Consider the following 27226-nt stretch of genomic DNA (forward strand, 5'->3'; position numbering starts at 1 on the left):
GGGACAGGGAGACTATTGCACAGGCCATGAAAGCTGCTGGCAATTTTCCAAAGAGCCTTATAAAGGAGAGGTCCACTTTTTCCCACCTCATGGTCAGATGGCTGTCAGGGTACACAGCCATCAGTCAGGCCTGAAAACCACTGAAGGCACAGGATCTGTCTAAATGCCTAAAAACTAAGGATCAAACCTCAAGAAGTAATCACCCTGCTGGTGGCTGCAAGCCATGCTGAGAGCATCAGGACCCTCCTGCCTGCCCTCCCTGGCACTGACCTCTATGTAGATGTAGTGCTTGCTGTTCTCTATCACGCTGATGTAGGCTTTGTGGATGGACTCCTCGTGGTATTTGATGCCAGCAGACCAGTCAGCAGCAGAGCGGATCACCTGGAGAGCAGCAGAGAGACACCTTCAGCTCTGTCCCTCCAGGACAGCACCATGGCACCTGAATCATCCCAGGGACAAGGCTCTTCCCTGGCACAGCCAGGCTGTCACTAAATTAGGTAGTAAGTTCAACATTTATAGAGCATTTGTAATTGTAAGAGAGGGCAGCAGAAATGTTATTAATGCTTGGCAATGTTTTGATTAAAAACATAAGAGCCCTGTTCCACTGCTGTACTACTGGGCTCTCCCACCTGAGCAGCTCCAGATGCTTGCTCTTGCTTAAAGTCTTATCATAAACTGCTTTTAAAACAACCTAAATTTCCAAGCTTTAGGGGTGCACATCCCCATCAGTGATCTGCCCAGCACTCCAAAGCTGGTCTCCAGCTGGGGCAGGGTGTTTTCCCCCAAGGAGCCTGTACAGAATCATACAGTCAGTCTGATAATGCAGCCATGCCTTTGTCCTCAGCACTTGAGGTCATTTGTTTCTTCTGCCAAATTCTTGCACAAGCCATCCTATTTGTGATGATACAACTTTTAATATTTTTTTTGTTCAGCTGCCCACATTTATTTCTTAGTTTTTACTGGAAATCCACTTTTAAAGCAGATTCCTGCAGGATTGCCAGGGCATGCCCTGCCCCTCCACCCTGCAGTTTTTGTGCCAGAGAGCCCAACCAATATCAGAAACAACCTTTGTGGTCTGGGCCAGGCTGAGCAAGCCCCACAGCAGTCAGCATCCTGTCCCCCCCACCCAGAGGTGCTGTGGCACCTCCTGCTCCTGCCCTTTGAGTCAAGAGGCAGCCACACTCCACCCCAAGGGAGGCTTTCCTAGATGGAAATGTAGTTTTTAATTAAGTGTTGGCAGAGTACGTGCTTGGGAGAATAGTTACTCACCATTAGCCTCTCTCTTTAAACATTGTCAAGACAAAAACATTGAAACAATAGCCTTAAAATATCTCAATATAACCATTACACTGCAACTCAGGGACAGTCCCACACAGCACAAGACCCAGGGGCTGGGGATCTGTGAAATGTGTGTGTCAGTTCCAGCAAAATCCTGATCTCTTAGGGATCCACCAGACCAATCCTCTCATCTCCAGAAGGTCTCTGGTGCTGCCATGGCTGTTAAACAGCAGATGGCTCCTGAGCGAATTCCTTCACCTGGACAGGAATTCTCCCACATCTCTTTTTCCCAGTAATAAACAGGCCCTGAAACTCTCATATTTGGCTGCTCTCTTGGCCAACAGGAGGGTGCACTCTGCAGTGTCCTCGGCTGAGTGTTGGGGTCACCAATGTTGGAGTGAGTTGAACCTGAATACAAGGGCTGTCACAGCCTTCAGCAGTGCCAAACAGCTGCCCTTTGCCTGAACAAACCTCTGCAACCCATGCTGATCATTCCCAAAGGGGTTTAATCACTCATTTTGTTTACAAAGCCAAGGCTGAGAGTTCCCACTCATCCCAAGCTGGGCGCTGCTGAAACAACACTGAGCACCACAACAGACTGAGATCTTGAACAAAATTCCACCACTGGCATTAATAAGCTGTTACTGGCATTAATAAGAACAGAAAAAACAGTGTTTCAGGGTTGAAAGCAGGCTAATTATTCCATATGCAGCTCAGCAGCAGAGCAATCTGGAACTGCACTTCAGAAAGTGGCAGATTGCAGCTTTCTAGTGCACAAAATCTGATTTTTTTAAATTTTTCATTTTGCTAGTTAACACAACAGAACCATCACTCAGGACCATCCCTTTGCAGCACCATGACTTCCCAGTGCATCACCCCATCATCCACCTGCCCTTCCCTGCATTCCTCCTCACCCCTCCACATAACTGGCACCCAAACTCACTCCACACCCCAGGCTTGCCCTATTCCAGTGCCACCATCCCTCTGCCTCACCCCACAACAATGTGTCATGGCTAATCACAAAAAGCTGGCACAGCACCACCCAAAAAGCTCCCATCAGGTACAACCTCAAATCCCCCTGCAAAGGGAAGAGGAGGTGTCAGAAAATGTTGGATGAGACAGAATGAGTATAAGGTGTTTCATCTAGGACTTCCTCAAAATAAAGTTGTTTTTAACAGGTCTGCAGCCACAGGGCAATGCGTGACAGTGTCACAGGGGTCTGAGGATGAGGGAGGAGATGAAAATCTGACTCCATGTTTCAGAAGGCTTGATTTATTATTTTATGATGTATATTATATTAGAACTATATTAAAAGAATAGAAGAAAGGATTTAATCAGAAGGCTGGCTAAGAATAGAATAGCAAAGAATGATAACAAAGGCTTGTGTCTCAGAGTCCAAGCCAGCTGACTGTGATGGGCCATTAATTAGAAACAACCACATGAGGCCAATCCCAGATGCACCTGTTGCATTCCACAGCAGCAGATAACCATTGTTTACATTTTGTTCCTGAGGCCTCTCAGCTTCTCAGGAGGAAAATTCCTAAGGAAAGGATTTTTCATACAAGATGTCTGTGACAGCAATGCCACCAAGGCAACATCCCATGGAGACAAAGCTGTGGCACTCACACATACCCACACCTGGAAGTGTGACACACAGCCCTTCCCTTATCACTGATGTTTCACCTCACACTTCTGGACACCTCTCTTTCCTGCCAAGGTATTTAAAGTTAGCTGGTTCAAACCCAACCTATTTCATGGGGACAAAAGGCCACAGGCTGCCCAGCAGAGCCCCTCCCTTCCAGAGCTGGAGTCTCCATGTTCCAGCCTCTCCCTTCCCCTCCCCTGAGCCTCTCAATAGCTTGTCATCTCTTTAACTTCTCTAACTGATACAAGGGTAATAAATGTGATGTTTGCTGAGGGCTGGTGCATAAACCCTGAGCAAAGCAGGGCTCTCACGCAGACTTCAAAGAGGTGAGGGCGTCAGCTGCTGCCAGAGCATTAAACTTTCATTGCATTTCCATCAGGAACGGGATGTTGCCTCACCACATCACATCTTTTGCAATGCTGGCTTTGGCAGATAACTGCAAACTCTGGAGTGGAAATTGAGAGATGGAATAGTGGAAAAAAAAATCGGGCAGTGCCTTTGGCAGATCTCTATTTGACTCTTGCAAAAATCAATGTGCTCTTGCAAAAATCATGTTGCTTATTGCAAGTTCAAATGAAAGAGGATGGGAGAGCACGCCTGACTCCTTTTCTCCTTCCCAGCCTGTACCTCCACAGTGTTTCCCACACACACTGCATTCATCCTCCCTGCCCAGGGGAAAGCCCTTGTCAGTGCTCTATCCTCCCAGAAATGCTGTCCTACTCCTCTCCTCTCACAGAGGAGAGCAAAACCAGATGGTACAATGAGGCTGGAATCTGTTGCTGACAGGTCAATGGTTTGGGCTTGCAGCAACGTTGCAATCCCCAAGGATCCTTTGTGTTTTCCCTTCCTCTGATCTGCCCACAGTTGAAGACAGATTTGCAAACAAGGTCAGAAACAAGAAATCCAACAGCCAGGCTTTCCTCAATCACCCCACAGCCAAGGACAGTCCTGGGATGCTGGATTTTACCTTGGGGCAGTAACTGCTGCCTATAAAATCCCTACACAGTACTCAAATGGAGACAACAGGGGATTGGCTGCTGGCCAGCCAAAGGATTCAATACTGAGGAGAACAAGAATATTGCTGTAGTTTTTCTGGATAAAAAGTTGGTAAAAGATTTTAGGATATCTGCTTATTTCTGTGCAGAATTGTACCACTGAGAGGAGATGCAAACACCTGAGCCCTCTTCTCCAAAATGAATAAACTGGACAGGCAAGAGGTTAATATTTCTGTCCCTGCATAAAAGGAGAAGTCACACAGGTATGCTCCCCTGGGAGCTCCAGAAAAAGGCAACCAGGAGAGGGAGCTCAGATCCAGTCTGCAGGTGTCCTCCCATATCTCCACTTCCTACAGCAGCCAAATCTGAAACCTCCATCAGGAGGAGAGACTGAGTCACTTTTGGATTCACTGTGGGACTTCAGGGATGCTCAGGGCACTTGTGTGGGACCAAGGGAAACCAGGCCAGTGTGGGTATTAGAGAGGAGACCATCCAAATTTTACTATGTGCCTGCAAATCCCTGCCTTGGAGTTTGACGAGGTCACCCAGAAATCATAACCCAGCTGAAGCAGCCTGGAGACCTGCACCCAGACAGGGTGCCCCAGCCTGGGCAGAGGAGCCTCCCTCACTGCTTCCACCACTCTTGGCACTACAAATGCTCTTCCCCACCAGTTTTCCCTCATACTGGGAAGGTTGGTACATTTCAGAACAACCCATCTGCAGCCTAATATAACCTAGGTTTATTTATCTGTCTACATGCAGGGCTGTTTTGACAGATGCATAAATAAGAAATGAGCAAGGTGGTTTCAAATGAATAATTCACAAGACAAACCTGCTCTCTTTTTGCTGTTTATGGCATCACTGAGAGCAGCCCCTGATTTCCTGGATGTATCAGTTCTTTGCAATGCCTCAGCAATGTGGTGGCCAGGCTGGTTTTCCAAGTGCTCACCCATCACCGGAGCCTGCGGATTCCGCACTCACCGCCTGAGCTCCATCCTCCTCTCCCACGGCCGGGTGCCCTGAGCCAGCAGCTCTGCAGCTGGGCTGGAGAGAAGCTGCATCCAGGTTCTTCTCAGTTTAATTTCCCCTTTGGGAACTGCTTCCAGTTCTGTAATCAGCAGAGCTTAACTTTTTGCTACAGCAAACCCTGTGATTTAGAAGTTGCGGCTTATCTTGCGGTTGAAGTGTGCTCAGGGGACACAAGCCCCATCAATTCCATGAGAACAAGATTTCCCAAAAAGCTCGAGTCAGACACAGACAGGGAGGCATTTACAGCCACAGGGAACAGGATGATGCCTGAAGGGGCTACTTCCCAGCAAGCTGGGAGCCTTGCTTTGGAGGCTGATGTAAAACACCCCAGAACCCCGACACAAGATCCCTGTGCTGCCCATCCCTCACACCACGCAGAGAGGAGCAGACAATGCCCTGGCAACCCACAAAGCCAGAAAAAAGCATCTTATTTCACTAAGCTTCCCCAAGCAGCGCTGTCATCTGGGCGGACCACTCCTTACAAAGAGCAAAGTCATGCATTTTTCCTGGTTTTGGTCTAACTGCTCTTACTTCATACATCTTTCATCCACAGAGACACACAATGGTTTTGCTGCTTCAGCATAACTATTTTGACTTTGTACTCTTCAACAAGTTCCTATTTCTGCTGGGTAACAGCAATATTCAAGTATTCAAGTACGTGCACTTGACAGAGCAAACTGGGCTTTTAAACAGAGGTATCTTGGCAATTCTGACTGTGAGACTGATTGTCACAAATCAGACTCTGGGCTGATTTGTGGAACTGCAGAGGACCCACAGGGGTGTAGGGCTGCATAATAAAGTGCAGATGAAGCTCAAGGCAGAAAGCAAGACTCCAGCCCCAAGGCTCCACTTAATGCTGGGCTCTCACTGACCACCACCCGTCTGAGCGAGGCGCCAGGGCCTGGCAGACTGCTCTGAGATCTGAGATAAATACTCACTGGGTAACCTCAACCCATAAGGCCTTCCTGAATCATAAAGCTCAAATGTTAGGTGTCAGAGGAAGAGCAGCAGAAAACAAACCATTAAACCACACAGCTGTGCAAAGTCACAGTGTTCCCACCACTTGCAGACACTTTAGTCCCCTTACCTCAAAGGTGGAGATATAAATTAATGCCTCTCTACTAAAAGTGTTGCCTTATTTTACTACATTTGAGGATCTGATCACCTAATCTGTGTGTTGAATTAGACAAGAGTTTTGCATCTTATAATTCAAGTTCTGCAGAGGGTCTGTCAGGCATTCAAACTTCATGGGAGCATGCAGAACAAGCCCTCTGAGGAGTATGTGAGCAGGAGACCAACACCCACCTGGACTGTGGCAGGAACAGCCTCAGGCACCTGATACTTCAACTCATGAGCAGTTTGCTGAGATTTTGGCAACAGGAATGGGTAGGACAGGGACCGGTATTTGGGTTTCATAATCTGCACAGGGGGGAAAGAAACAGATAAAGAAAAAATGCTTGCAACAGATAAAGAAAAAATGCTTGCAACATACCAAACAACACAAGGAAATAAAAGAGATGCCTGCAGGGGGATGAGGCAAGGCTGTGCTTACCTCCGTGCCCCCAGCAGTGAGGGGACACCCACCTTGGTGAAGTTCCAGCGCTGGATGAAGTGCCGGGCGACGTCGCGCGCGGCTCGGCCGTGCACCACGGAGGAGATGTCGTGCCAGGGCATCCTGGGCGTGGTGTACCTGTCAATGAAGTCTGGGGGACAGGGGAGCATGGCTCAGCTTCCTCAGACAAAGGACATGAGTGTGGAAAAGCACAGCATCCCCCTCCTCACACTGAGGTTTCTGGCACCAAGCACCCCCAGGGCGGATGACTTCCCTCAAAGGGAACTCCCTCAAAGGGAGTTTTGCTGCTTTTTCTTAGCAACCAAACCAAACCAGCCTTGTTACCTCTGGCTTGGAGGCAGGAAAAAATAAGATCTAAGACCAAAAAGGTACAGAAGGAACTTTGGGGAATGCAAAGACTCCCACTCACCAGCAAAAGGCTTGTCGAGTTGAACCCAGTCTTTAAAGACAAAGTTGCAATAGTCTTTTCCATGCCAGAACCTGGTTTCCCCAAGCAGCTCTCCAACACCTGTCTTCAGGCTACGGATGGATCCTTTATCTGTGCAGGCAAACAAAACAAAAGCATGCTCCAAAGTCATGGCCATCCATTGCACACAGCAGTGAGAGACCCACAGCCACGGAACAGCACTGCTGGGACCTGCCAGTCCCAAGCAGCTGAAGCTGGTTTCTCCCTAGTCCTCCTGTTACTCTCAAGGGATATATGTCAGCATTTTTTCTTCCCTATTTTAGTATTTCTTGTATAATCAGAAGAGGTTATAAATAGGAGTCTGTTATGGAAATGAAAAGCAGATGCTGAATTTTATCTTGGACGACATCATCCTATAACCATTTGCCTTTCCCAGTTCAATAACATCTAAACATTCCCATACGGCAAATCATGTATATCATCTACTTCATATATTTTACATTAATAGTGAACTAATTCTATCTTCTCTGCTAGAGAGTTTATTATTTTGCCTCTCTAGCAGGGTGCATCTCCTCCAATAGAAGTAGTATTTATTATCTAGAATGAGATGTTCATGTTCCCTCATGAAGTATTGTGGGTTTTCTTAGTATCATTTTGGTTTTTCCAAATAGCAGTGTCATTTGTGATACAATTTCACATGTTGAACAAATAGATCCTGAATTCCAAATTAGTGTTGGCTGAGAACAGTCTGAAATATTGTATGCAGGGATATTCCCTCCTAACAGGATCCCTTTTCCAGAGCACATATTTAAGTGCAGTGAACTCTTCTTCCAGGCTCTTAAAAAATCCAAAAATGTTGGCCTAGACCATAAACAGTTACCTGGTGTTATTTCCTGACTGTGAGAGCAGCCTTCATCCATGACACCAAATATTAATGCAATAATTATACATCAATGCCATGAGCAGAAACTTCCTCCTAACCCAACCACACCACCAGGTAACCACAAAACCCCTCAGTACACAGAAAAACCAACTTTAAACAGTCAACAAAACACACACTGGCAGCAGCACAAGACCAGGGGACACAAAGCAAGCCCTGCCAGCACTGCTGTGACCCTGCCAAGCCGAGCTGAGCCAAGCCATGCCAGAAATGCCATGCAGCAGGTCTGCACCACAGCTGCCTTGGGAAGCTCCAGCCTCTAGTGAGAGTCCAGGTGGAGCTGGGGAATCACTGACTCCACATGGTGGAATGGCAATGTGTGGGATGCAGGCCAACACAAGCTCTGATGACTGCACAGTGACTCATGAGTGAGCATGAATGGCCACGGGGGAGACTGCACATTGTCTCCACACAGACATGGAAATGCTTTGTTGCCTGCCTCTACTTTGTAACCAATATTCTCTAATTGGCAGTTAATGCCTTAGAGGAAGGTGTTTGTAAGAGGATGTTGCTGAAGAACTGCTCCTCACTCCATTCCTGCACCCAAAGGCATCTTGGAAGGGTACCACACTGGGATAGGCCCTTCCAATACCAGTCCAGAGATGGGAACAGCTCAGCGCTCACAACCACCCAAGTCCTGTCTCAACTGAGTGTGCTTTCCTTGCTTTTAATTAGGAGACAAAGAGGGGACCCAAGTCTTTGTCCAAACACGGGACTGGCAGCAGCCACTCTGCTGCTTCCTCTCTCTGTTTGCATGTCTTCCTGCATGAGGCTTACTTTAAAAATATCCAATACAGAACTTCCCAGTTCCAGTAACAGCTCTTTCCTTTACAGGATGAGAGCTGCTGAAATCATCACATACCAGAATCAGAACTATTTCTGCAACTGTTCCCTGCTGTCTTTATTGCAAATCTTTTGTTTGCTCATTTGTTTGATTTTGGATTGTTTTGTTGTTTTGGGGTTTTTAATTCTTATTTATTTGTAGATTCTGGAGAAGGCTCTTCTGCCAGGATGCCCACAGAGGCGGGGTAAGGATGCTGGGAGAACAACAAGCAGCAAAGGCTGATCCTGGCACCCAGCCTCACTCTTACCATAGTTACAATGCAAAAACATCAGCAGCTAAAGCCTGAAGGAGTCCACAGCTCTGCCTTCCTCCACTTACCCTCGCGAGGCTCAGCGAGCCCCTGTTTGGATTCACTGTGGTGATGGAACATTTTCAGATGGGGCCTTAAACTCTGGATTAGATTCGGCTGGCTCCTAGCGGGGGCAGAGTAACCTGCAGAGAGTCAAGATGCTCTATTCATGGCACAAACACACGTCCACCTCTGCACCATGGTGCCTGCTCCTGTCTGAAGACACCTGGCTGACAGGAACTCAAACCAGACATCAGTTTGCTGCAACTGCAAGTGGCTGCCAGGCAAAGGACCTAATTCAGGACCCAGCTGGTTTTAACCCAAACAGATGTCACGAAGTACAAAGGCACGGCTGTGTCCTGAGCTGACTGCAACCAAGACCCCCATGAGGAACCAGAGGCAAGAGAAAGACCAGCAGGGAGGGATGGAAATTCCAGTAAGTTCCCCCATCTTCAGGAGCCAAGGACTTTCAGGAAGGATTTCATTCTGGAACAATTGCCAAGCTGATCCCTGTAATTTTGCACTGAAGTTATCTTTAATGTTGGGAATTAAAAGCTGCATTTAAATATTCAACTGTTGAACAGACTTTCCTCTCTAGTAAGTGGGTAAATTTGGAATATTTCCATTTATGTGAACTTATTTAAAACCTAGCTTTTAACACTAGTCTGTGAGAGGGGATAATCCCATTCAGAAATTATTTGCTTGTTATAATAAATCCAAGTTGAGAAATGAAAGATTCAATTCTCTCTTGCAGGAACAAACACTTTTCTCAACAATACAAACATTAAGAATCACATACATTGTATCACATCATCTGATGGCTCATGAAAATTGCTAATTAGCTAAATAAAAAAAAAAACACATAAAACCTTTCTTCTCTATTTTGCAGTGACACAAATTTACATGTTGGCTACACACAGCTATTATTCCGATAGTTAGGTAACTTGTCAACTCTCCTTCCATACAAAGAACACATTGCCCTAGAAATCATGTGCACGTGCACAAACACCCACCACCACCTCCACACATCCTTTATATACATTATTTAGCTGAGCATCACTCACTTGACTCACTGTCGATGCTGCTGACGCTGTCAGAGTGGTGCATGCCGTGCTTGTGCAGGTGCTTGTAAATGCTGAACCTTGAAAACTTTCTGGGTTTTCCTATTCCTTTCATCTTTGATGTGTCTGGGGCATCATCAGCATTTCTCTCAAACAAGTGGCTCTCTGGGGCCAGACATTGAGGCTGCAGTGGGACACGTTCAGTCGACTCTGCTGCAGCCTGAAAAGACACCAGACATGGCTGCAGGTCAGGTATGGAGAGGTTCCCCTTTACAGATTCTCGTGCAGATCTGAGCTCAGAAACAACCACGAGAGCCAAGTTTTGCTCTTGACAGACACACTTCAGTGGGAACTAGGCTTGCTTTCTGGGGAGAGTCTGTAATGAGGAGGCACTTACCAGGAAAGCCTAGTAATATTATCAGCATTTGGATCCATAAATTTACTCTGGATTATTACTCCCCTTGAAATTCTCATCAACCTAGACCTCTCAAATTTTTAGAGACATGTGGTTGCATACAGATCCAGGTTAGCAGAAAGCTCAGCAAACAAGGCAGCTGCTGAGGGCTCAAACAACAAACATTTCAGAGCACTCTCTAAGTCCTTACTCTGCATTTCTAAGAGTAAGAAAAGAGAGGTTGTGCATGCTCCATCCCTGGACGTGTTCAAGGCCAGATTGGAGAGGACATGGAGCAACCTGGTCTAGTGGAAGGTGTCCCTGCCCATGATGGAGGTAGGAACAAAATGATCTTTAAGGTCCCTTCCAACCCAAACCATTCTAAGATTCTATGATTTTAAGAACACAGACTTCAAATTGTGGCTATTGTTCCAAGCTCCATTGGAAACCCAGCTCTCATATCTGTGCCTTAGCAAGGGCTTCTCAGCAGCTAGACCAAAAGAATCATTTGATGCTTAGATCCTTCCTCTCACCACTTACTTGTCATTAAAGCTCCAAAACCCAACTCCATGCTCAGAAGAGGACACAGCCCATTCACCCCTCCCCAGACCTGCCATGGCTGACCGTGGCCACAAGCTGGACGCTGCTTGTGCAGGCCCAGGAATTTACTGGGGAGAAGACAACAACAATACCCTGGAGAGATGCACATAGGCTCCAGGCATTCCCCATAGGATAGGGTGAGGAAAGAGGCTTCTCCCATGATGCTATGCAGCACTATGTTAATTTATCTCAGTGTTAATTTATCCCAGTTCTGTCTTCCCCACTGGCCCATTGGCCTTCCCTAACCCTTTTACCCTTGTATGTTAATATTTGGTAAGTTCTTCCTTCCCTGTTTTCCCATTGGTTTGCGTAACCCCGCGAATTCACCCTGGCATTTTCTATGGGTCCCTTCCCTGTGTACCAATCCTGAGCCCTCAGACCATTGCATCCATGATGCTCTTGTCCATCCCTTCTTTTCCTGGACCCTCCTTTGTCTTTGTCTCTTTATACCCTGGACCCTCCTTTGTCTTTGTCTCTTTATACCCTGGACCCTCCTTTGTCTTTGGCCGCTGGACTCCTTCAGCATAGCCCTACATTAAAGCACGTTGGAACTCCATGCCTGCACCCTCCCGTGTCTTCACTGCTGAACTGCTGCATGCGTGTGCTGGTGCTGTCATGGTTCCTACCCCCTGCCCCCTGAGGCAGTTTGCATTCCCCACCAGCACAGCACCCACTTACAGCCAGGTTGGCGGTGGACAGTGACTTGGTGGCGGCGGTGGAGGCGCGTTTGACGCTGCCCACGTCGGTCAGGCGGTGCTCGTCGTCGTCCCAGCGCCCGTAGGCCAGGTCAATGCCACCCACGAATGCCACAGACTGGTCCACGATCACCAGCTTCTCGTGGTGGGCCCACAGGTACACGGAGGAGGATACGTGGTCTGGGTGCCTCATCACCTGTGAGGAAATCAGAACTTGAGCTCAGCGTCGCTGTCAAATTTAAATCCTTCCAGGCAGAGAGCTGGGCAGAGTTTTTGGGCTGTTTGGGGTGATGGGGAAATGCTGGAGTTGTTACTGGATGGATTCACTGCTTAATTAGCAGAAGCTACTCATTTTCCCCATAGCATATGGCAGGCAGGTGTTTCCCCAGGATGCAGGAATCCCAAGCAGCAATGATTACTGATGCTGGGATAGGTCACTCTTACAACAGCTCCATAAGAGGACCATAGTCAAAGAAACTGCTTCAGTTGAGCTGTAATAGCTGAGCTTTCAAACACAGAGCCTGCTCTGAAAGAAAACAACATATTGGGGATCTGAGTCACTTCTTTGGTTGTTGCCATCACATAAGAGAAATGAGAAGTTGGGTGGTTTTTTCCCCCCACTTAAAATCAAGTTGTTTGGCATTTGTTTAGGAATTTCTTTTTGACAAGTATCTATGGAACCCTAATTTCTGCATCTAAGCTCAGGGTTTTATTTATGATGTTAGAGCCACTAGATCAGTCTCCTGGAGAAAAAGCTACCAAGTTTCACCTGGCTGCTCCCAAAACTTGTGACACAGCTCATGTGTATTGTCCAGTTTTGCTACAAAGATGATGAAGAGATGCTTCCCTTCCCTGTGACAATTGATCAAGTGAAAATAAATCAATTATTCTGGCATAACAAGTACCTTACTGCTCATTAAGGTGTATGTGTCTCTAAGAGACTGGATCTAGCCTTATCTACTGGTTTGTCTGCCACAACTGATTTTCTGCTTGGTGCCATAAGAGCAGTGTAACAGCACAGTACAGTGCAATGCTGTTCTTCTGTGATGGGAACATTAATGCCCAGTGTTGACTCTGATCATTCACATTTGAGCAGAAATGCTGAAATGAGACAACACTCTCAATTTGTAATTTTCCATTTGATGTAACCCCATTAACTTGTCACATGAAGAACACTTCTTGTGAATTAAGGCAAACAGTTGCTTTGGAAATCTAAACGAAACAATTTTATGTTCCATTAGAACCTCAAGAAATGAAATTGCCAGATGTGGCATCACCATATGGGTGTACCTTGTCAGACACACTGCAATGGTAGGAAACACTCCTGAACTTGCAGTTCCCACCCAAATCCACCGGGGTCAGCACCAGCCATCAAGAACAACAGAATGCAACACCATCCACACAGCCCTGTGCAATTACCTTGATGTTTGGATGGAGGTGCATGAGCGTCCGCTTGCTGTACTCACTGTTGATCCCCAGGGCAAGCTCCACCTCTTTGTACAGCATAACAAAAATTCTCACTCCTTGTTGCTGTCAGAAATAAAAAAGAACACATTGAATACAGGCACATCAATAGTGTCTGTTTCCAAAGGGAGGAAAAGCTAGAGGCAATGTGTTGTGTTTGCTGATGGAAATGCTGAAATGCTGATTGAGGTTCTTTGTTCTTATGTTCTTCCAGATGCTCCATGGGGACCCCCACAGCCTGGAATAACCCTGGGAAAGCTCTCCAGCTTTCTGAGAAGGGCTCAGTACCTGGGTTTGTGTGGGTTTTGCTGTTTTGTCTGAGCTATGCCAAGGCCCATCCACAGGTCATCCCTACAGCAGCTCCTTTTACACACCCTGTGAGATAGATTTTGCAAGCACGATTCACTACAATCATGTTCATCCACTAAAGTTCAGTGTTCTGCTCTTTCGTGTTGCCCTGAGGGCTGCCCTCAGTTCAATGTCCCTGCAGGATGACATGACCAGTGAGGTGACACAGACATCCCCCTCCTGAAGGGGATGTCACCAACTCAACACCAGTAAAGAGGTTCTTTCTGCTGGTAGAGCTGAACAAGCTCCTGGAACACACTGAGCAGTGCTAAAAACATGGTGCTTTTTGTGACCAGCATTGTATCCATGGCAGGGTTTCTAAAACCTTTTGTTAAAGCACTTTCAAATGTGCCAAGTGCTTCCCAAACCTTGGCAAATACTGGTCACACACTGGGACACCTCCACTTCCCATAAATTAGCATGGATTAAAAGCCTGTACTAGAGTTTGCCAGCTTAAACTTGGAACCTAAACTTTCCACAACCTGTTGAATTTCTATTCCCTTAAAGCTGCTACTAAGAGCTAAGGCAATCTCCAAATTGTGGATGATATTCTGCTCTCCACTGCACCCAGGGGAGTCCAAGGCAATGCTGCACCACATAGCCAGGATAGCCTCACCCCTACACCACAAGATCAGCTTGCTGACTGCCCTGCTGAGTCAAAGGAACACCACAAGTGACAGAGCTAGAATTTCCAGTGACTGACCTCACTCACCTTACCACAATGTTTTTATGGTCATAAGAAAATCCATGTCAATGTGACAAAAAGAAGCCAAATTCCTCCTTTGAGTGAGTGATGCCTTGTGGCCAGTTCATTTTTTGCCAGAAAACAAGAGTAATTCCAAACCAACAGCAGTCAGACACAAAGCTCTCATTTTTTATCTAGGTATGTGGAGGGGTGAGGACTGTGATGACAACTGGCTTGAAAAGGGAGAGTCAAAGACTATTTCAGCACGTCACAGAATCACAGAATGGTTTGGGCTGGAAGGGAACTTCAAGATCATCTTGTTCCCCCCCAGCCATAAGCAGGGACACTTTTTACTAGACCAGGCTGCTCAAAGTACCAGTCAACCTAGCCTTGAACAATTCTAGGGATGGGGCAGCCACGATTTCCTAGGCAACCTGTGCCAGGGCCTCACCACCCTCACAGGGAAGAATTTCTTCCTAATAGCTAATCTAAACCTGCCCCTTTTTAGTTTAAAGTCCGTGTCTATGGAATGCATGGAATTCTGCCCTTCTACTACAGCAAGGGTCCAAGTTCCTTGGAATGGGAACAAACCTTGTGACTCTGCTGATATGGGCAAGCTCTTTTTAGCAGCGGTGTTATCGGTGTTATCACAGGGTGTGTGAACAGCTGGAGCACAGCCCACACTCATAAACACAACAAAGTGCTCAGCCTTCCCTGTAACCTCTAAATTACATAACTCACATGGATAGCAGCAGGTCTTTGACCCCACCAGGAACTGAGACAGTTGTAAAGCAAGGCTGTGACCCAAACCTGGGGCAATCAGAGGATCAAACCTTCTGCCTCTGAGCTCTTCCAAACCCAAACGAGGGGAACAAATCAAAACACGTGGTTTTCCAAGGCCATCTGATGTGAGGCTTTAACTCTCATCTCTACCAAAATGAATGGAGGAAGTGCTCCAGCCCCAGTATGACCCCCTGGATGGGAGGTGCAGGGTGCAGCTGGAGCTCACTTACTGCTTTCCTCTTGAGGATGCAGTCCAGCCGCCAGCGGTTCCCTTCCACCACCGGTCGCTTCATGAAGATTTCCGGGCTCAGCCTAAGAAAGTAAAGGAGAATAAAAACTACAGCACATGTAGCCTGCAAACAAAGCACTGGCCTAAATAACCAACTTGGGAAGCAAAGGAATTGAAGTTTAAATAAAGTGGATGTGAAAGCTCATGTCCCAGAGTGATGCATTCTCCAATATCCTGCTCTTTGTTCTTTAATAACTGAGCATTACAGAGGGCAGGGGACATGTCCAGCACATTCATCTTCATTCAATAACCCATGAGACCAGGTTGAACAGTGATGTATAAATAAGGAAATTGTGACTCTATCTGTGAAAGAAAGATGCAACAAAAGAAAACCCTAAGGATTTTCTGAAAGAAATATGCAGGCACAAAAAATAAATAAGGTTGGGATTTCAGTTCTCCTGGTACCTCAGCTATCTGAACCGAACAGATTTGTGCTGAATTTTCCTTGCTGCCCATAGACAAAGAAATTGGATCTCTCAACAGGACATGTTATTGCTTTAAGGATTACAAGAAATAGTTAAGGAATCTCATCTAATTCGTGCACAGCAAGATGACAGAATTTCATTCCTTTACTTTTGTACCAAGCGTTGCAACTTGGGCTTGGATAAAGCATATTGCTACATCCTATTTTTATCTTATACATCAATTTTTAGGTGAGTTTTGGAATTCCATGATACTTTAACAATTGTCTGAATAAAATACTAAGTAAGAGACAATGGGTCTGAAATGAGATGTTCTTGAACTGCCACCTTATGTTGCACAGGGGGAATCCATTAACATTAGGCTTAACTGTGGCCATGGCAGGAAACAGATTTACCCCACCAAAAGCTAACATGGTATGTAGTTTTCTCATAATTTCCTCCTAGAAACTAAGTCTCTCAGTTCCCAGAGGCAGCAGATAAGCAGCCAGAGGTTCATTTCAGAGGCAGAGAAAGAGAAGCACAGAGATGTGCCTAAGGTGAACAGGAAATCTGAGTCATGTCTTGGAAGCCTCCCATGCCCAAGGTCCAGGCTGGCTCAGGCAGATTAACCTCCAGAAAAGGCAAGACATGGGCAGCCACAACCAGCACCCAGCCAGGAGACTCTGCCCAGTCTGTGAGGGCACCCTTGTCCTGACACAAACAGGAACCAGAGCACTGCATAAACACAAACTAGGGAACAAGTGGGCAGAGCAGGTCCTTTGGCAGACACACAGCCTAGAAAAGGTGACCAACCTCCCCTCCTCTCTTATCTGGCCCATTTAAGAGCAGACCAAAAGGACACACCACAAGATGCTCTCACACTTGGCATGAGGCCTCCCAAGGCGGTGAGGAGGAGCTGAAAGGGGATCCCATAGCACTGCTGAGCATCCTTCTTCCCTGATACACTGAAAGACACCCATGCCTCTCAGACTTGCAGCTATTTACACTCCTGAGGAGCCCCTCAAGCCACGCCATGTGCAGTTCAGGTGCTGCCTCCGTGTGATTTCAGGCATTTCCGTGGAGGGAGACAACCAAGCTGTTGATCTGAAGCGTGTGCTTTTGCTGCCAGCCCTCCTGAAAAGGCCTTTGAATACAACACAAGGAGAGGTTTGGGTGTGCTGCCAAACCATCTGGCTGCAGGGCTAGCTGCCATACTGTAGGGCTCTGAACAGTGCTGCATTGTCAGGAGTGTCCCCAGAGAGACAGCTGGGCAACACCCAAACGTGGCAGTGCTCACCACCAATCTGTGATGAAAATTTCTTCCTTAGCAGCTTCCATGGCATTTGCAACGTCTTCAAAGTACCACTTGGCATTGACATACCTGCAAAAGCAAACAGAGTGCAGAGTTATGCCTCGTCCCCTTCATTAAGCAAAGTACACAGCTGAAGAGAGATGGGCTTCTGTGTTAATGACATTTATGTTCTCATCTCGAAAGCAAACACAATTCAATTTCCAGAATCAGGACAATATGCAGGGAGAATTCTATGCTGCTATCAGTAGCTTGATGAAATAGCACAATAAGGGAATATTAAGTGCCTCTTGGCACTTCTGGCAACTTCACACAATATTCCTGGGCTCTGCTTGACATGCAAGCCAAGTTTGTCTCTCAGGAAAGGATGATGGAATGGTGTTTCCTTTGATTTATGGGAAGTACTCAGGCAGAGGTTGTTGCAAGGCAGATGGTGCAGGGAAAGTACTGGTCTGCTTCCAGCTAGAATCCAGTTTTTGAGGCACTTCTGGGAATGGATTAGTGCAGTCAGGTTACACTGGGGACAGAATGATTTCTCAGGGGCTGCTGTGTGCATAAAGACCAGCCCACCCTCCTGACTATACCCAGATCCGCATTTGTTGATTCCCTCTTCTTCTCTTTATCCTTACAGCGATAAATACCCGACACCTTTGAAATTAAACATAACTTGACTTGCAAAACACAATGAGCTGTGACACTGAGAGCTCCTGCCACCAGCACTGCTACTCCGTCCCTGCTGCAGAAAGCCTCATGTTTTTTTTTGCAACTTCTTTAATTATCACCAGTCCCCAAGTTCCCAAAGGCTACCAGCTGTGTTGCTGAGAGGTGCTGAGGGCAGCAGGCAGCAGGTGCTCACCACTTGGCCAGGGTGTTCTCCTGCACGGCCGCGTAGGAGCCGAAGCGATGCTCCGTCAGGAAGTCCTTGCCGTGCTTGCGGATGAACTCGTCTATGCCCTGCCTCCACCACTGGGCATGTCTGTAGCTGTTACACTTCAGAATCAGTGACCTGTGAGAACACACGAAGCACAGGGCAGCAGGCTGAAGCCATTTCCATTTAATTGGGCTGCTCCTCGCCGCCTGTCCATGTTGGTAAATGCATCTGTGCCAGTCATGTTTTATTTACGCAAAAAGCAGGGATGTCGCTGCTTTGTTTGCAAAAGAATGCACAGCACTGAGCTGCTCTGAGTGACTAACAGCATTGCAGTGCCAAGCATGAAAAACCCACCCATGTTTAAATTATTAGCACCAGCTTAACTTGGAGCTGGAGCCAGCCAATGTTGTATTTTTTAAGAGATGAATTTATACTGTGCACTAACATAAAAACATTAAATATCTCTTTATCCCCACTAGCATGTCTTGTGAGCAATACTCCATTGGGATGCAGAAGAAAACATCCCTTCTTGCAGCTTAAAGAGAACAGAGTCTAAAAAATTACCTAAGCAATTGCTGTTGAACCAGACTGTGCAACTCAGCATGCACTATGCCCCCAGGCTCCAGTAATAACCACAGGGATGGACAAACAGAAGCTGCAAATGCCTCATTAAGGCATGGAAATAATCAGCATTAGGGCCAAATTCCCAGCAGGTCTGAGCACACCAGCAGCAGCCACCCAGGCTTGTTAACCTCTCCTGCAGAGCAGCATCGATTTCTCCTTAAAAAGCAAGAGCAAACTAAAAGGGATAAACAAAGTTGTTTTCTTACCTGGAGAGATTGTCAATCTGCAACCCGTATTTAGTTTCTGTTTCTTTCTGGCCTATCTTGATGTTGAATTCCTTATCAACCAGCAGGACAAAGGAAATGGCCCCTGAATCAGGCTTCATGTACATCAGGAAGGAGTCCTTCACCACCAGCCACCTGTACAGACACAGCAACCATGTCACCTGGATTTCACACCCATGCCAGGCCTTAAAACATGAGCCATGAAAAGAGCTAATAAAATGGAAAATACTTCTTCAAAACACGTGCAAATCATTTATCTGGGAAATCTACTAAATGGTAAAAATTATTCTCAGGAGCTAGACTGGGGGTGGTTTTCCTAAGCAGAAAAGTGTCTATTTTATGAACTTGGGTAATGAGTTTTAATTCAATGTAGGACTTTCAGAGTTAATTACATAACTCCTTTTTACAGGAGTCTTTAAAAATACAGGTTCCCTTGTTAAACAAAACCCACGAGAACCTCCCTGGTCATAAACCTCTGAGCATGAAGCATGCTGCAACAAGCCTTCCTCCATCCCTGATTTTTATTCAGCTTGTATGCTATATGGGAGTTATTTGACATTTCTTACATTAATTCTGATGCTAGGATCACTTTCACTCCTATCAAAATATATGAACAAGGCATTTTGGAAAGCTTTTATTGCCAAGCAACAGGCACCCTGTTAGAAACACACGAGGAGGGATGACCGGCAGGTTTTACGTAAATATTGTAGCCTGAAGGCAACTCTGGGAAAAAACACATTTTTTACTGTGAATGGCATTTCTAATTTTTTCTCCCCCTGCAGCGTAGCTGGGGTAACCAGCCCCCTCTGTCCCACACAGGTCTCCATCACCAGACCTTCTCTTCATTCTTCTGCACACTCAGAAACACACAAAGCAGCACAAAACACTGCAAAAATCTGTTCATTCCTGTATCTTTAGTAACAGCCTCAGCTCCTCATCTATTTCCCATATTTTTTAATTAGATCCCGTAATTTTTTTTCTTGCTTTCAGGGCCCTGAAAGAGTAACCTGGAATCACCTCTCATTTGGTGCCAAAATATCTCTCCTCTCTGTTTGGCCCATAATTTCACTCTTAAACATCCCACAAGATGTATTTCTAAATACTCTCCCTTCTGTTTTCACAGGCATGAGGAGCCCTGCCTGTGCCTGCTCACAGCTTCACCCAACTATCCTCCTCCATCTCCTAAAATCCTTCCTTTAAATAACCCTCTCTGGGAAATATTATTTGCTTATTTATTGATGCATAAACTATCAGTCCCAGTGGGCCAAGATGGGAATTTAGTGTCTCACTTGTGATATTCTGTACACAATCCCACTCAAACACTTCTCCTACTCCCTTTCCAGGCTCTAAAGAAAAATGGAGATCCATCAGAGCTGGGTGTGCTGCTGGCCCCACTACAGCTTGAGCTCTGGACAGCTCAAGAAAGAGTTAACTGAGGAGTATCAAGAGGAAAAGGCATATTTCCATAAAAAAGAAAAAGAATTGGTGACAATTTAATGATTTGACCTGAAGGAAGGTCACATCTTTGTATCCTTGTGCCCTCATTATAGAGATCTTCTGTGAACCTAAATTAGGAAATGTTGGAAAGAGTGTGCAGAAACAGAACCTTTTCTTCACAAGAATGCAGAAAGGTTTTGTTGGAAAACAGCATTATTAAAGATAAAACTAATGACAGCCCATGGGTGATGCTAAAATCCAAAGGTGCATAATGCCTGGGGTAAGCTCCATTGACCATTGTCGCTGTAAGGCAGATATGGGCTGTTTGGATTTTGAAATGGAGAGATATGCCTGGGAAGGGTATGCTCCAGGAAGTACAGCCTGCATTGTTTGGAGGCTGGCTGGTAACACAGATACTCCCCCAGAGCACACATCTCCCTGTGCTGCAGCCCCAGGCAACACAGAGGGTAAAGGGATGGGAACAGCAAATTATGTCTGTCTGCAGCAGGAAGGGAACAGGAGAAAACATTGGGGTTCAATACCTGCAGTAATCAGCAAGAGGCAATACATAAATGTATTTAATGCCATGGTTAATTGCACCAAACAGCTCCTTAGCATTGCAGGTCACACCTGATTTGATCCTGCCCTGAAGCAGTCCAAAGTGTGTTTCAATTAATTGATTTTCATTTTGTGAATTGAGGAAGGGAAGCTCCGAAGGCCAGGCTGAAATCTGCCTGGGGCAGGTCACCAGCCACATTCCCTCCCAGAGGCACAGAGCCACCTGTGCTCCCACAGCAGGGAAAGCTGGGCACAGTCCTTTCTGTCAACTCTAGGAAACCCCAGGTTTTCTCTGGAGTAACATGTCCCTTCTGTGAACTCACCAAGGAGAAAAAAAACCCCACCAGATGGAAGGGTGAGGCGGGGAATAGCCCACGGGCCCTTCCAACCTGAAAATCTGCGCCTTTCGTAAAAACAGCAAGACTCTCTCCCACAGATTTCTGGGAGAAGGAGACAAGCAGGGATTTCTGTGTGCCAGGGAGCACATCCCCCCCGTGGCAGCCCAGCAGTACCTTTTGGACCAGCGGTAGCACATCCTCCCTTGGCCACAGCAGTTGAGGCCAGGAATGCGGTGGCCCCCGGAGCGCTTCATGATGAACCCTTCTCTGCAAGGACACAACAGGGGCAGGGTGAGGCTTGGGGCTCATCACCTGCAGCTGCTGGGGGCTTTGCAACCCCCAGCCCTCGTGCCTAGGGCTGGCTCTGCAACTGTGCCCCTAAAAGCTGGATGAAGGGCAAAAATAACCCTACCCCAGAAGAAAATAATGGAGTTTTAAGAAGCACAGGGTCCCGTTTTACAGCACTGGAAGCAGAAAATTAAGTGGCCCAACAGGGAGGGAAGAATGGAAGCCCTGTAAGCACTGTCTTGTAAAGCAGCTCATTCTTAAAAACCTTTCTCCAAATTGTAGCATTTCTGTCTGAACAGTAATAATTTTTCATATCTAGATGGCAAAATATTCCCCAGTCAGTTAGTGCTGAGAAAGGAAAGCTATTAATTTTAACAGCATTTATGTATAAAGCCATGCTCTTAGTGAATCATAACTCACAAAGACAGCTCACAACTCACATGCCCTTCGGTCCCAGGTCGTGGATGAATGACAGCTGGCTTACTCCAACAAACTCCATCTGGGAAAGAAAAAGAGATTCCCCCATCTTTATAACCCTGAAATCCACAAAAATTATTGCTTCATCAAAGTGACCAGCCATAAAGACCTACAGAACATCCAGAGCAGATGTTATCCACCATCACTTAAGCATCTCCAAGAAGACCAAGGAAAGTATTTTGGTTGAGTTTTCTGTTTGTTTATTTTAGATGTACTTTGAAGAACACATTTCAGGACAATTACACTTAAATGCATCACAGGGACTCCCTGGTATTCTCCCTCCTGGATTTTTGGCTGAAAAAAGACTCAAGTTTGACACTATTCAGGAGTCTGTGTGATCCTGGCTGTCTACCTGAATCCTCTCCTCCCTCCAGGGACCCTCAAAGCAAGACTGCAAAGGAAATGAGGACACATGCCCAGAGCTGGGAGCACCCTTGAAGTCCCCAACCCCATGGAGACACCACAGGAGGGTTCAGCCCCACAGCCCATGAGCATCCTCCAAGGCCACTGCAGCAGGGCAGTGCTGGACACACATCACTGCCAACTGGCACCAAAACCAAAATTCCACAGGAAAACCACAGTGGGGCAGGAAGAGAGCAAGTTCAAGTCCCAAAGTCCAGGAACCTGCCTCCTCATGGCTCCTCTTGCTTCAGCAGGATTGCAGGAAACATAAGAGTGAGCAAAGCTGGTGAGAAAGCTCAGCATGATTACGTTCACCTCTAAAAATAGGACACTGGGCAATTTCAACTGAGCAGGCTTTTCTTGGCACAGCAGGACATTCCTGGCAGTCTGCTGGTTATTAGCCCTGGGCCCCTTCAGCAGGGAGAAACATTCTCCCAGGGTGTCCTGTGCAGGCCAGGGCTGGGGCAGGCACAGCCCTGCAAAGGGGTCACACAGCAGAACCCTGTCTGCACCCAGGCACTTCTAATTTACTGGCACAGCAAGGTGGCCAAGTGCAGAAGGGTGCTCAGGGCAGGTGTCACTGTCCCCTTGGCCAGGCAGAGGGAACCTCTAACAGCACATTTTGGCAATGAACCCTGCTAGGGCTGCAGATTGGAGTGGGGACAGGAGGCAGCCTCAGTACCAGCTTCAGGACATGCCCACCTGTACCCACAGACACTCCAAGAAAAGGCTTTCTCTTCTCAAGGAAAGGGCCACTGCCATCTCTCTTTGGCAAACCAGCCTCAGGGCCCCCATCAGCAAAATCCAGTTTTGCACAGGAATTACAAGGGTGGAGCCCTAAGTCTCAAAGACATTTTCAGACACTAAGTATAACAAAAAGCATCAGTAAATTTGGGGTCAAAGTCTGTCTTGCCATTACAATGAGGTTAGCACAGGCTCCCTTCCCAATACCATCATTTTTTTCCCCAGAAAACAGCAGCAGAACTGAAGATCCTTCCATCTCCTCATGCTCAGATGCTCCTGGGATCTCCCAAACTTCTCATATCAGCCAAGGCCATGAAGAACAAAATACACAACTGCTTTCCTCTGAGTATCTCAAGGACATAAAGTAACCTCTATCAGCTGAGTCAATCCTAATGCTTTGATTTTAGGGTGATTTCAGCCTGTTTTCAGCAAGTGGTTAGAACAAGTCATTCCATGTTATTTTACCAACCATCTTGCTCTCTCTGTTCTCCCAAAGCATTCTGGAAAAGCACCAGGTGTGACCAATGAATGTTTCAGCTGTTTCTGCATCAACACTCAGAGCAGGGTGGGAAGTGCCTGAAAAAAATCCAGTGTATCCTCCAAGCCCTTATCAGAGGTCCCAAGCAAAATTTCAGGCCAGTTCTTTGGATCCCATTTTAACTTCATGGCATTTCATATCAGACAAATCAGAAACCCAGACATGTCTCTCACAGTGGACACACACACAAAAAAAGCACAGAAATGTCAAAACCCTTTGAAAATGCTGGCTGGAACCAGAAAGCCGGTAGGAATTTGAGGAGCACTGCATGCAGAGAAATAATTGTACTCAAAGAAGCAAAAAGAAAAACCAAGAGGTTTCTCCTCTTGCAGAAACAGAACTACCACTACATAAAAGAGAAAGAAAGATTGTCTGGCAGCACAGCCACCTCATCTTCAGCCAAGCAGTCTCTTGAACAGCAGTGACAGGAGCCCATCCAACACACTGATCAAGCGTTGGTTTGTAAAAAAAAAAAAACTTAAATAAATTCCTGCAGTTAGAAGGAAAATTCCCGAGTGTAGAGCAAAACATCTGATGGAATGATTAATTGTTCCAATTAGCTATTTTTACTGTCACAGTGTCTCATCTGAGGTGCTCATCATTCACAGAGAGGCTGGGAGAGGCAGGCAGGAGCTTTCATCTCGGTCACATCAGCATTCCTGTGCTGCCCAGCTGCCTCCCTGGGATCTGGCATCCCACTCTGGTTTCAGAGAGACCCGCAGCAGGATGGTTGTGCTATGAGGTATGGCCAGGAGAATGCAGCCTCAGTGACACTGTTGTGGCAGGCAGCAGTGATGGGCTGCAGGAGGACAGGCTGTGGAAGGTGGAGAACCAGCTGCAAGGTGTTCAAACCATCCTGTCCTGCCAGCAATGTGGAGCATGCATGATTTATGTAAGTCAAAGTTTCACAGAGCATCTTCATTTCAGAAAGGATTCAGCCTCTCCATGCTGTATTTTTTTCATTTTGACCCTTGTTCTTTATTTAGTGGGTTCAGACATGCATCAAAAGCTGATTAGCACTGGTCACTAGCAATAACATGGAATTACATACTCTCCAGAATTATATTGTTCAGCACAATTTCTTACACAAAGAAAAAATTGCTTATATAAAATACACATTAAAAAAAAGCCCTAAACGTGCTGCATTTCAAGTGTAATAGCTTGAAATATTGATGGGTTGGCTGGGGACCTCCACAAAGATCCAAGCAAAGGATCTGCAACTGTATCAGAGGCAAAGTAGTAGCCTCTCTCACTTCTCAGCTGTTCCTAATTAAGATGAGGTTTTTACTCTCTCTAAAGTTCATGCAAAACATTACACACATACAATCCAATCAAATCTTACTTTTCCTTTTGCAAGTATGGGAGCTTGCACAAAAATAATGCAAAGATCCAATTACTAAAATTTTTTAAACAGAATCCAATTAAGCCTCAACATTTTGAGGCTATATTCCTCTAATTTCCAATTTTCAGAAAAAGAAGTGTGAACAGTTAACACACTGAGATTCCCACAACAGTAATTGTCTTAAAGCACCTCAGCCCAAAAGTACTATAAAAAAGGTTTTGGAAAGAAGAAGAAGACATGAGATTTAACCACAAAAATCAAATCATTTAAAAAATATTAAATATAAAAAGCTAGATGATGTACAACCTCTCCAATGCCATGTAGTCACTGTGGACCTGATCCTTAACCCAACCAGTGACTTCAGGTCTTCGGGCAAAACCACAAGCCTGACTGGCAGGCTTGACTGTCTTAGTGCATGGCACATCCTCCAGATAGTGTATAAAGCACTTTGCTCTCACTGGCAAATAATAAATTAACCACAGAAGCAAAATAAAACAAGTAAAAAAGCAAATTCATTAAATTGTGCAGCTCAGATGTAAAAAACATCTCCTCAGAGATGCTACTGACCCAAGCAGGCTCTTCACAATGACCAAGGGTTACACTCCAGGCAGGTCTCAGCTTGCCTTTGCAACTCCATGCCTGATTTAACTGAGTTCCTGATTTTAAAAAAGTCCTCAGTGCATGGATTTGATGAGAGGAACACAAAGAAGTCCAAATGTGCTCCAAGATTAAGACAGTTACAGCATTTGTCAGCATCGGGGCAAAAGGCTTCTCAACCACAGGAAGAGCAAAGCCCTCATTTTGTTCTCAGGAGGACAAATACAGTTGCAGGGAAAGTGCCAGAAATTTCCACTTCAGTCTCCTCTGAGAATGGTGGGGGTGGTTTGGGTGCTGTTTTAAAGGAAGCACTTCCTTCCCTGTGCTTTCTTCCAGCATCGCCTGCAGGACCCGCGCCGCCACCACGGGCAGCAAATCCTCCCTGAACACTCCTCTGCGGCCAAATGCAGTGAAAGCCAACAATGAACTGAGAATTTATGTGCAAAAGGGACATCTGGCTCCAGGGGCTGGGGACAGAAGGGCGATTCAGCCCAGGAGGGAGCACCCCACAGCTGCTGGGAAGGCAGGGCTGGCCCATCTCCTCTCCCAGCCCCCAATGTGCAGCCTTGTCTCAAACCACAGCCTGGCCAAAGCATCACCCACGTTCTCAGAGGAGCAGAAATGTTCCAAAATATTTCAAAAAGGCAACGCCTGCCTAAAAGTGACAAGATGGATCCACACTGTAAAATAACTCTCCCCCGCTCTGCATATGCTACTGATCAAAATTGCCAAGTTATCCCAATCCTGCTTCTAGAACAAAAGATGACTCTTTTCCACATGCAGCTCTTCACTGCTTTGGAATTAAGCTCCACAGCCTGTCCCCTAAAGAAGCACTCTAAGGAATGCAGCTTCCTCAGCCTCAGCCTGAAGATTTCTTGCCATCCAGAGAGCAATGGCCAACCCCAATGGGCCCTTTGTCCCATGGAATAAGCAGCGCTCAACACTGAGCTCTGCAATAGAGCACGCACAGTTTTCAAGTTTTTATACGCAACATCCAGCTATGAGCTGCCCAACATCTCTACACAACGGAAATCCTGCAAAATAGAAGAATTTCTAACAGCCAAAGTGGAAAAGAAGTGGCTGCTGCAGAAACCCAAAGTTCAGTCTGTATTTTTGGCTTGTTTGAAAACCAGGTGTTCCCAGCTATCACTCTGTGCTCAGAAATGTCACCAAACTTGGCAGCTACTCAGTGCGTGCATCAGATTTTGCTGGTAACACAAAAGATGAAGTAACACAGTCATTATGCAGCCAAAAAAAGGGGAAATAAATTACCATCCCCAAGAGATGTCACAGCTGCAGCTGACAGGTGAGGACTTCTGAAGAAACATTCGAGGATGAATTTCGAAAGAAATATTTTTGCTTAAAATAAGCCTGAAGCTGGATTTGACATCTCTCCTCATTTCAAACAGTGTTGACTTTGGGAAATAAGCCAACTTTAAATAAGCCTTTGGAACTGACAAAACACTCACCTCTCTGGGTATCCCACACACACAAACTCAACATCACTAATGTCCAGGGAAACTGCCCAGAATAGAAACCCAAGACAAATCTGCACCCAGAACCACACACAAAGCCCAGACTGAAGGAGCAAATACAAATATGGTTTGTATTCCAATTTTTTAAGTATTTAGAACTGTAACTTATCATCTTACACAGTCTGCAGAATTAAACAGAATCTCACTGTATCATACATGTACAGCCAGCTGTCTGGACTGAACCAGCTTGAGGAGGTTATCACTGTGCTATACCAGCAACCAC

General features: G+C 46.2%; 1 protein-coding gene across 2 annotated transcripts in view; it reads right to left on the minus strand.

Moving 5' to 3' along the window:
* The window catches only part of PLD1 (phospholipase D1), a 60933-nt gene that overhangs the window by 13130 nt on the left and 20577 nt on the right, over positions 1-27226 (minus strand). The window contains exons 7-20 of one of the 2 annotated variants that reach the window (XM_058030919.1): positions 21809-21867; positions 21255-21347; positions 18730-18882; positions 17885-18034; positions 17017-17100; positions 15260-15341; positions 13169-13279; positions 11733-11945; positions 10064-10280; positions 9029-9142; positions 6930-7058; positions 6532-6650; positions 6253-6366; positions 271-381 (exon numbers count right to left, since the gene is read on the minus strand). In XM_058030919.1, coding sequence (XP_057886902.1) covers positions 271-381; positions 6253-6366; positions 6532-6650; positions 6930-7058; positions 9029-9142; positions 10064-10280; positions 11733-11945; positions 13169-13279; positions 15260-15341; positions 17017-17100; positions 17885-18034; positions 18730-18882; positions 21255-21347; positions 21809-21867 — 1749 coding nt within the window. The remainder of the gene's footprint in view (positions 1-270; positions 382-6252; positions 6367-6531; positions 6651-6929; positions 7059-9028; positions 9143-10063; positions 10281-11732; positions 11946-13168; positions 13280-15259; positions 15342-17016; positions 17101-17884; positions 18035-18729; positions 18883-21254; positions 21348-21808; positions 21868-27226) is intronic. The other variant, XM_058030920.1, reaches the window with a different exon arrangement.

The sequence above is a fragment of the Melospiza georgiana genome, chromosome 10, assembly GCF_028018845.1.
Source record: "Melospiza georgiana isolate bMelGeo1 chromosome 10, bMelGeo1.pri, whole genome shotgun sequence".
In the NCBI taxonomy this organism is placed as follows: Eukaryota; Metazoa; Chordata; class Aves; order Passeriformes; family Passerellidae; genus Melospiza; species Melospiza georgiana.